This window comes from Ananas comosus, linkage group 23 (genome assembly GCF_001540865.1).
Source record: "Ananas comosus cultivar F153 linkage group 23, ASM154086v1, whole genome shotgun sequence".
NCBI classification, from domain to species: domain Eukaryota; kingdom Viridiplantae; phylum Streptophyta; class Magnoliopsida; order Poales; family Bromeliaceae; genus Ananas; species Ananas comosus.
In genome coordinates this window covers 3,785,962-3,797,061 of record NC_033643.1, presented here as the reverse complement: position 1 = coordinate 3,797,061, position 11,100 = coordinate 3,785,962, and the positions used below count along the sequence as shown (strand labels likewise).

Here is an 11,100-nt window from a genome sequence, read left to right as displayed (position 1 = left end):
GTTTATTGTAGAAATACAATTCTTTTTTGCATTTTTTCTCATGATAAAATATAATCTCTTATCTAATTTTTCATTTATTATTTAATTTCCAACTTATATAATGATAAGATTATTTCTGACTTTAAACTATTACCATCCCATCATGCATATTAGATCAATTTTTCCAGTGCAGTTATTTATATAGAACTGAGGTTATAGGCAATACACTTGTGTAAAATTTTACATCTGATTTTGTTTAGTATAAAATAAAATATATAAAAATATCGTTATCTGACAGCTTAAATTTTTAGAGAAAAATAATTAATTCATATTTTTTAACATGGTTATGATACCGAACAGCAAGTTTTGAGCTTGAATCACGCCAGGCTCCTATCATAATTGATTTCCTCACGTTTATTGCAAAGTCCATGTCGTAGGCCCACCAAGAAATTTTAAGCCTACCAAGAAATTTTAAGCCTCGCACTACAACAAAAATGGTGTATAGCGATACTTTTAAATACCAATACATATATAAAAAAAAGATGCTAGCAAATTTATCGACACTTTTTAAAAATGTTGCTATATGTGGGGTCGCCATAGTTAGAACCGTCTTGATATTTGGCACCCACTCCTCCAGCGATATATCCTATAGCGATCTGTGGCGGAGGAATACATGCCGATCGTAGGCTTTTATGGTCCCTGTGAGATCCTCGTGGCCAAACTTCAACCGTCGGAACCCTACCTCATTGGCTGCAATGGCAGAGGAGGAAAATGAGAGATGGTGATCAATTTTTTTTTTCTTTTTTATTTGTAATCGGGCCGAATGGGCTGAATGTGGTTGGCTGAGTAGAGGAACTTTTTATTTTTGATTGGATTGAGCTTTATATTTAGTCTTTAGTAGATTTTTTAAAAAAGTATTGGCATAAATGGAACATTTATATAAAAGTGTCCAAAAAATGTGTTCCTATAACCTAGTTCTGTTGTAGTGTCGATCAAATTGAGTGCTTGAAAATAAATAGTTATTTCATATAATTTAACATGTTTTTTAACAATTTCAAAATTTTTTGTTGCATTAAATGAAGTAATGTTAAAGTGCAGGACAAAAATTAATGTATGCATTTTTAATACAAAAAGGGTGTTGAGATTAATCTAATTGATTCAAAGAGGTGCATTAATTGAAATCATTTACCATTTTTAAAAGCATCAATATATACTATTTAAGTATTAACATATGGGCAATATTAAAATTATATTGCTAGTCATCTATTCTATTCTTTTTTATCCTTTTTTTTTATTTTCTTTTCCTTAACATCATTAAAGTTAAATACAAATATTGACCATAAAAGTCTCATTATAATATAATAACAACCTACACTTCACAAAGGCAATGAAATTACAAATATAAAGTAAATTTTGTTGATTTACCTTGAGATTGGTACAATTATTTTAAAGATTATATCAAATGAAAGAGATGCAATGAAATTAGAAAAGTTTTGAGATCCTACCTCACTAAGCACTTCAAAAAGCATCAATGCCACTAACCATGTTAGGTAACTTTGAAATTGTATTACTAGGCATCTATATTTCAATTCTTTGGTATTAAGTTTTTTTCTTTTTCTTTTCTTTTTTAAAGCAAAAGTTGAAATACATTGAACTTAATTTATAGTTTCACCATGTAACAACAACCAACAGTACTGAATTCTAGTTGATTCACATTTCCAACTAAATTTATTTCTAAATGAAATAAACGAAGCGGGTAGCGTACTATCTATCTCTCTCTCTCAAAAAAAAAACTTTTCTCTCTCTTCGTAAAAAAAAAACAAAAAAAAAAACTTTAATTTTCTTTAACTATGAAAAGGCAACAACAACAAACACCTTATAAGGGGACCATAATAACAAGGTAGAAAATATTTCAATACAAAAACACAACAAAGATCTAGTAAGGATTCAAACTAAAGAAGCATTCTTCTTTTTTTTTTTTTTTTTTTCTAATTAACTAATCTATCTTCTACATAATGCGGCATGTTCTTTTCTTTTTTCCTTTACTTCACATGACATTTTTTTTTTGCTCTCTTTTTTTCCCCCTTTGTGCCAATATTATCATGTATTCCTTTCAATTAAATGTAACGAATTGGTATCAGAGTCCATGTTTTGTTTAAACATCCCTTACAACTAGGTTTCATAAGAAGATTGGAGGATTTATCTTTTTATAATAAAAGTTTCTTGGTCAATATATGCTACACTTCCAATTGAGAAAAAAAAAATTCTCATTCCTAACAACTTTGTAGGCTTTTGACTGTATTTTAGTTACCCACAACTATGGAAACAAGCTAATGTGATTATAATAATGCAACATTAGTTATACTTTAAAAGTAGATATTGTTTACATCAGTAGTTGTCAAAAAAAAAATATAGAACACAAATTCTCCTATTATTATCAGCATAGCAACCTTTTTCTAAAGGATGGGTTGAATCTGACTAGAATACTTCTAAATGAGTGATTAAGCTTGAAAGGAACAATTGAAAGATCTGTATGACTTGATATCAACCTTGCATAGAAAAATCCAACGAGGAGCCGGGATCGGGAGGGATGACAACAGAATCAAAGAATTTAAGGATTTCCTTTCAAGTTTTCATGTTTTAAAGAGGCCTGATGAAATTCGATGGATATGGAACGCAAGAAGATGTTTCACCATTAAGTCGATGTATGAACTGATTCGAAATGGCGGAGTTCGAGATTTTCTTATGCTAAATGTTTAGGAGTTGAAAATACCATCTCAAGTTAGAATTTTTATTTGGTTAGCACTTAAGAAACGCGCCTACCTACGGTTGACAACTTACTCAAAAGAGGCTGGTTTGGGACTCAACAGTGTGTGATGTGCGGTAACGATTTCGAGACTGTTGATCATCTGCTAGTTGGATGCGTAATCAGTGGATTTTTTATGTACAACATCCTAGAAGGTAGGCACATTCCAGGGCCTAGGATGAAGGTCAGGAGTGTTTGGGAGCTTCTGGCTGGGGAACGCCGCCAAGTTCCAGGGCATGGGATGAAGGTCAGGAGTGTTTGGGAGCTTCTTGCTGGGGACCGCTGCCAAGGGGCAGTTGCGAGGGATCTAACGAGGGTCGTAACCTGTTCGTGAATAATCTGGCAAGAAAGAAATAATATTATTTTTAGAAGCCAATCATTTGTCTCTTTTTTGACTATTAGACGAATACGGAACGTGAATAGAGAATGGACTAAGTTTTGCAGCTCTTAATGCATTGGTTTTGAGTAAGGGGTTTTGAGTGAGGAGTACAAGTATCAATTTTCTATAGTTTTTTTAATTTTAGTTTTTATTTGTCATTTTTGTTTTGGTTGCCTTCAACGTTTTCCGAGGCCGCATTGCCTCAATCCCTGTAACTAAATTCATCTACTAAATGAATGAAGCGGGTAGCATGCTACCTTTCTCTCAAAAAAAAAAAAAACCTTGCATAGATCCTCCGGATTATCAAAGTGATCAAAATTTTTACAAAACTAAATTAAAAGTTAATTGAAAAAAATATATATATTGATATAAAATCTACAAAGTCAAATGATCATTGGTAGATTACCCCTTAAAGATAGAAACTTTTTAAATTCATTTGAATTTTATGCAATTTGAGAAATTCTTACAAAGATATAAAGTCATTTGAATGGTCCCTTATATTCTTTCAAAATTCAGTGATGATCTTAAAATCGTGTTACAAGTTATATCAAAATATCAAATTCTCTATGAAACTTAGAGATATTACTTTTTTATTCTTTTTTCTGTACAATTTTGTTCAAGACCCTTGTTAATTAATTAATCCTTGGTAAAACGTATATATAGCTAGTCCCTGAATCATCCCAACATTTTAGCCTACTTATTTTTTAAAAAAACAAATTGATTGCTAAACTTTTACATATATTCCTAATTAGTAGTAATTATAATTTTTATTGTAAAATGATATTTTAATTAATATAGTCTGAAGTATTACGAAATATTTGAATCATTAATTTCATGTAAAGATATAAAGTAGTCAATAATTTTTATATGGAACTCATTTTTTTTAACAATTAGAAACTAAAAGATAATAAATGTCAAAGCTCAGAAACTAAAAGTTCTTAAAGTGCAAAGTACAAAATCATGACATAATATAGGGATAGTAATAAGTGTAAATTCTATTAAAAGTTCCAGTTGTAGCCCTCTACACTCCACAAGTTATTGCATTCTACTAATCCCGCGTAATTATCATAATCCCTCTGGCTAAATATGGACTCATCTAATCCACCACACATAATACTCTCCTCACGAATCGCGTCATCTCCCTGTGCGGATGTTGAACCAGAGTAGCAATCCGTGACACATTCCGACACAGTAGGTGAGGAGAACCGTGTGGCAGCGGCGGCAGTGGCGGTGACGGTAGCAGAATTATATGAGCTGGAAAATGTAGCGATAGGACAGCTCGCGCTGCTCGACGCTGCCCGAATGCGCTCGACAAGGCGGGGGATCCAGAGGTACCGGACGGTATCGCGGAATTTCTTGCTATTGACCTCGCAATTGAGCTGCTTCGCGTGCTTTTGCACTCTCGTCCTCCAATAATTCTTTATTTCGTTGTCGGTCCTTCCAGGCAAGTGTTGTGCTATCTTGGACCACCTATTTTGAAGAGAATAAGTAAAAAAAGAGAAAGAAGAGCCGTATGAAATTCTTCTTACTATGTGTTAGTTGCTTTTTTTATAGTCCTTTAGTTGTCTTTATTGATCATGGAAAATTTGGACTAACAAAAAAGTTGTACTAATAGTACTATGAGTCTATGATCTTTGTTTACCATTTTAATTGTGTCTTTTTGACATATTGAAGCTTCCATGAAGCAGTAGTAGCCTTATAATAAAATTGTTTGAAAAGAACAATGCTATTTGTACACTTATAATATTATAGATGTAAATCTTACGGCTTGATTTTTTAAAAACCCAAGATTTACTCACTTATTTTACCCACTTTTTTCTAAAACTAGAAACTCAAAAAAGATTTTCTAAATCCTGGGATCACGAGATGTAAGGTCTATATACTATAACAGAGTGTACAAATAGCATTTTTTTTTTCTTTAGTACTAAACTTCGAAGAGGGGTTTAAACTCCTAGTTTAAGAGGTGTAAAATATATACCGACCGTCCCTAGTGCAAGTGGCTAAAGAGCTTGGTGGTTGGTACCCGAGACCCAAGTTCGAATTCTAGTTGATTCACATTTCTTGCTAAGTTTATTTCTAAATGAAATAAACAAAGCGGGTAACGTGCTACTTTTCTCTCAAAAAAAAAAAAAAAAACATATATATATATATATTGTTAACATGCCTAAATAATTAATTTTAGGTTTAAAAACAAAAAGCTTTTATTCAAACTTATAATTTGCTTGTGCGACAAATAAAGTTTTATTTCAATTCTCAATGGGAGGGGAGTTAGGACCAAGACTCAATTATCTATACCATACAACTAAAACTCATTAACTAAGTTTAGTTATTTCTCTAACTTTTACTCAATCTTTATGAGTTGTTGCAATTTGATTTTGTCGACGCGATGAAAAGATTATGAATTTACTTGTTTCCCCATAGAGAGTGGAGCTCGAGAATGAGCAGCTGTTCCTGGGGAGTGATATTGCCGCGCCGGACGTCCGGCCGTAGATAGTTGAGCCATCGAAGCCTGCAGCTCTTTCCAGTTCGTTTCAGACCTGCTCTCATGCATATATAAAAGAAGATAAGATCGTGTTAAATATTAAAACAAATACTAATTATTGGCTTAGTTTTCTAAATATCGATAATCTCATGCATTAGAAACCCAATTATATAGCCATGTGCGAGTTTTACTGTACATATGATGATAAGATCTTCATTTACCGTTATCATCGAAGAACATCTTAAGAGGTGGTTCGAGAATAAGCTGTTCTTATTAATTTTTGTTACATATATCATTTCTACGATTAGCATGAACTAGGCATGCAGGAACTACGATGTTCTTCTTTTAATGGATTATTTTGGAATAATCCGTTAAGACTGCAAACAGAATAAGCTCCCTTATTCTCCTTTATATTCCCATCCAAACAATACCATAAAATGTTAAATCTTATCTATGATTGGCTAGATTGTCCACATATAGATTCTCTCTCTCTCTCTCTCTCTCTCTCTCTCTCTCTCTCTCTCTCACACACACAGTGTTTTGAAACAACTAACTAGTTTGATTGAAATATTGCCATATAACTCCTATACCAAGAGAAAAATTTCGACTACATCGATCGTCACGCTTATACTCCAAATAATGTTATGTATTGAACACCAAAAATGAAAATATTTAGCAAAACATCAGTATCTGGAGAAGAAAGAAACCGAGAAAATTCAGTACAAGTATCTATATGTATATATATTCATATATATATATATATATATATACCTGCAGAGCGGGCGAGAGAGTTCCATTGGCCTCCGCCGTGGTTGGCGATGTAGTTGATGAGCATAAGGTCTTCATCCACTGTCCAAGGACCTCTCCTAAGTTCCATGATCTCTTCTTTACTTTGCTTTATTAGTAAGGTACTCACACTTTTAAGGTAGTAGGAGATAAAGAATTTATATTGATGTATGTATATATATAATCTAGAGAGAGAGAGGTGAGAGAGTAATAGTGTAATACTAGCTATGAGGTGGAAAAGGATGGATCGATTTGGAGTTATCTCAGGAAGTAAAGAGTGGCAACTGAGGCTTTTTATAGAGAGAGAGAGAGAGAGAGAGAGAGAGAGAGAGAATAGAGACATGTGATCAAAGTATAGGAAGATAAAATAAGATTGGCTAATTATGTGGTTTTTTACAACTTTATATATATGTAGAGGCAACAAGTAAACAGGTTCAAACACCTAGCTACGTAGTATTTTGAAGTCATATGAAAACCAATTATTACTCACTAATTAATGGCCATGATCTTACTTTATCAAAATGATCTTATTTGTATATAATAATAAGTAGTGAACATTTTGGAATAGAGACACAATATTTGTAATTCTTTTTACTTTTGAATGATGAACAATTAGACCTCAAACTAGTTCCTCTAGGTCTTAAAGGAACTCCACATTAGTCACGAATATGACAACGATGGCGAGGCAATTGCGGAGCTAAAACTTTAATCAAAATGGATATGGTCAAAACAAAATATATTCTACATTCAATGCTTCAAAACCGAGAACTCTTAAATTTTTTTTTTTTTTTTTGAGAGATAGGTAGCACGCTACCCGCTTTATTTATTTCATTTAGAAATAAACTTAGCTGAAAATGTGAATCAACTAGGATTCGAACTTGGGTCTCGGATACCAACCACCAAATCCTTTGCCACTTAATTGTCTAACTAGAAGGAGGTGTAACTAAAAGAAGAGGTGTAAGAGCAAGCCAAAGAAAGGGTTTTGAGAAGCTTTTACACTACAACAAAAACGGTCTATAGCGACACTTTTAAATGTAGGTACATGTCAAAAAAGTGCTGCCAGCTAAAATTACCGACACTTTTAAAAAGTGTTGCTATATATGGGGTCGCTAGGTATATAGTGACAGTTAAAGAGTGTCGCTATAACCTAAAAGAGTGCTGCTAATTTACCAACACTTATTTAAGCATTTAGCAACCCCCGAAACTCTATCTCGTTGGCTGCGGTGGCGGAGGAGGACGATAGGAAAGGCTCTTCGTCTAGAATTTCAGTGGATTGAGTAAAGAGAGAAGAAAAGATGGTAATTGATTTTTTTTTTTTTCTTTTCTGTTTGTAATCGGGCCAAATGGACTGGGTGTGGTGAGTTGAGTAGAGTAATCTTTTATTTTTTGTTGGATTGGGCTTTGTATTTAAGCATTAGTAGATGTTTTTTTAAGTTTTAGGATAAATGGGACACTTACTCAAAAGTGTCCCAAATATGTGTTCCTATAATCTAATTCTGTTGTAGTGTTAGTGTAGAATTTGTTCTTTGTTTACATTGTTTGGACTTTTGAACTTCTTATTGATTTGCTAGTGGGGGACATAGAGAAAAAAATGGTGGAAAATTTAGGAATAGGTTGACTTCTTGTTAAATAAAGCGAGTCTTAATTTTTAAGTGTTTGAAAGCATTTGAGGTAAGTTAAATTGTGAATCATCTAATTAGAAATTATTCCAATTGCCCACCTTAACTATTATTTGTGGATCTAGACCTTGAAAAAAGTTATTGGAAAAGAAAACTAAAATGAGAAACTATCGAATTGTCGATACAAGGATTACCATATCCGGTTAAATTCAAATCAGAAATTTAGAGGATCCAAGCCCCAATCAATAAGTTATTTAGGTATGACTCCTAAAATCCAAATCTAACATAAACTTAAGGTGCTTAATTAGTTACCTTCGAATATTGCACAAGATTAATTATATCCAACTCAAATCATCTTCTATATATTAGTTCGATTTAGTGGCCAAATAATAACAATTAATAAACTTAGAAGATTACAAAAATCTTTTAGCCCACAGAATAAATTAATATCTACAGAATTAAACCACCCAATAACCCTATCAAATAATTGTTTAGTATGTCAGTTGCATCGCCCTTTTCTTTTGAGAGAGAAAGGCAGCATACTATCCACTTCGTTCATCTTTTTTAGAAATACACTTAGCTAAAAATTAAATGAAACACCTGAACATATGTTTACTATTCAAAAGAGAGTTTTTTAGGTACATTGTTATAGTGGAAGTTGTTTTCACTCTATTCCCACATCAAAAACATGGTGAAGCCCATAAATTCAAGTGTGATTATGACTTATTGGCATGAGAATTTATTTTGGGGAGACTATTGTTAGATTCCTTGGTCATGACTGAATAATATGGCAAAATTAGAGTTTGGTATTGTGGCATAAAAACAAGGGTAAACTTCAAATACCATCCTTGTGGTTTCGCACTTTCTCACTTTAGTACCTGTGGTTTAAAATGTATCAAGTTAGTATTCTGTGGTTTTATTTTTATCTTTTTTGTCAGCTTCTCCATTAAGATTTCGTTAAATTATAAACAAAAAACTTCAGATACCCCATCTAGATTTATCGAATATTCACTTTTGTATCCTTTAGTTTTAACTTTGTCACTGATTTAACGAAAAAAATTAGTGGAATCGATAATAAAAAAAATAAAAATGAAACCACAGAGTACTAAATTGATACACTTTAAATCACAGAGTACTAAAGTAAAAAAAATGTGAAACCACAGGAATGGTATTTTGAAGTTTTTCCTAAAAACAACCACTTGGTTTGTTTCAACATTAGTAATATGGCTTGAATGAAGATAAAATTGTGTGACTTGTAAGTTCTAATCAAAACACTGAGGGGAAAAAAACTAAAAAGCATAATCCAATGAAATAATATACATGATAATAATAATATATATAAGTGGAGTATTGAGAATCACAACATTCTCAAGTAAACACTGCATGTTCAAATGTTAGAAAATTTTGTTGTTTCCAAGAAAATGTGAGAAATTTTTCATTTTCCGTTTTTGAGAGATACAAGGTACTTTTAAGTTCTAGGGCTCTTTTGCTACCAATGTGCTAATTAAATATACTTTGTCGTGCCTTGGTGGATTAATGTCCTTTTACTAACATATATAATTTGAGGTCTAATCAGTCCAGTAGAAGTAAACGTAGTCATTTACTTTCACGTTGTTTTTGGTGATAGGAGATTAGAATCAACACGATCAGCTCTATTAAATATGATTTATACTATTTAAACTTCTTAAAAGCCAAATTTCATGATTTAACTGTACTATTTGCTTAGTGATCAAGTGGTCTCAAATTCATCTTACATTAGCCACTAGAAGCTATCATTTTTTGAACCACTTGAAGACTAGTCAAATGATATAAAGAATTATAAAGTTTGAAACCTAAAAAGTTTAAATATCTTAGATCATATTTAATGCTGCCGATCGTCAATTGAAATGTCCTATTTACTTCTAGAAATATTCTAGAAGTGAACAGAAGAATTTACTTCCACGTTGTTTTCAACAATGTGGAATACGAATCGATGATCGATACCTTCAATAAACTATTTGAACTTTCTAGAAACTCAATTTTGCGATTTTAGGATATTATTTGCCTAGTGATCAAGTGATATTCTTAGATTCACTTCATATTAGCCATTGAAAATTGTTAATTTTGAAACCACTGGAGTACTAGAGAAATGATATCACAAAATTACGAACTTCAAAATCTAAAAAGTTCAAATAGTCTAAATTAAGTTTAATAGGCGAACATTGATTCGGATAATCGATCACCGGAGATAACTCCAATGTCTAGTGATGATACTTCACTATTAATTAATAATTCTAAGGATTAATTTCATACAGCTTCCTATAAAGGTGTCGAATAGCAAGCAAATCTCTACAAAGATTAAGGGATCAGATTTGTTCCTTTGAAAATTCTATCATTTGCAAATATATTCCTCCAAAAGATCAGATACGTTCATTTTTAATTTTTTAACAATGAGCGAAATGGCAATTTTGTCATTCCAAATTTGCCCCAATAGAAACCCATTTTCTTCTTATAACGATCCGGCCTACTAGTAATAATAACTCGTTAAAATACTTAAGTACAGTTATTATATCTAGCCTAGTCAAGCTTATATACCCCTACAACTAGCCATAATTAGCGATGTGAGACTTGTCTTGCTAGCCTTGTCATTCCGACCCTGCCACAGCCAAGACTCATATCACATTTTCGGCTGATGAACTGACTCTGATACCAAATGTAAGACCCGACCTGCTAGTAATAATAACTCGTTGGGCCTAACCACCGACCAAAATACTTAAGCTCAGTTACTATGTCTAGCCTAATCAAACTATATGCCCAACATCTAGTTATAACTACCCGATCGATGTGGAATTATTGGGGTGTTACACTTCCTCTCTGTCCTACCTTTATGGTTGAGTTCTTCTTTTTCTCCCCCTAAAAAATCGTGGAGTCACCTTCTTTTCTCTTCTCTGCTCCCTTTTTCTCTTCTTCTCCTCGTCAGATGAGGAGCATCCAATCTCGACTCCAACCACGCGACGCAGTTTGTCTTCGCCACCGACCGTGCATCACACCTCATCTTTGTCGCCGCCAT

General features: G+C 32.8%; 1 protein-coding gene across 1 annotated transcript; it reads right to left on the bottom strand.

Annotated features, from left to right (window-relative positions):
• Positions 4,142–11,100, bottom strand: LOC109728373 (transcription factor MYB30-like). The gene is made up of 5 exons (XM_020258765.1): positions 10,964–11,100; positions 10,659–10,686; positions 6,418–6,694; positions 5,572–5,701; positions 4,142–4,634 (listed from the first exon to the last, which is right to left on the bottom strand). The coding sequence occupies exons 1-5, from the start codon at positions 11,098–11,100 to the stop codon at positions 4,163–4,165; spliced, it is 1,044 nt and encodes a 347-aa protein (XP_020114354.1). The 3' UTR covers positions 4,142–4,162.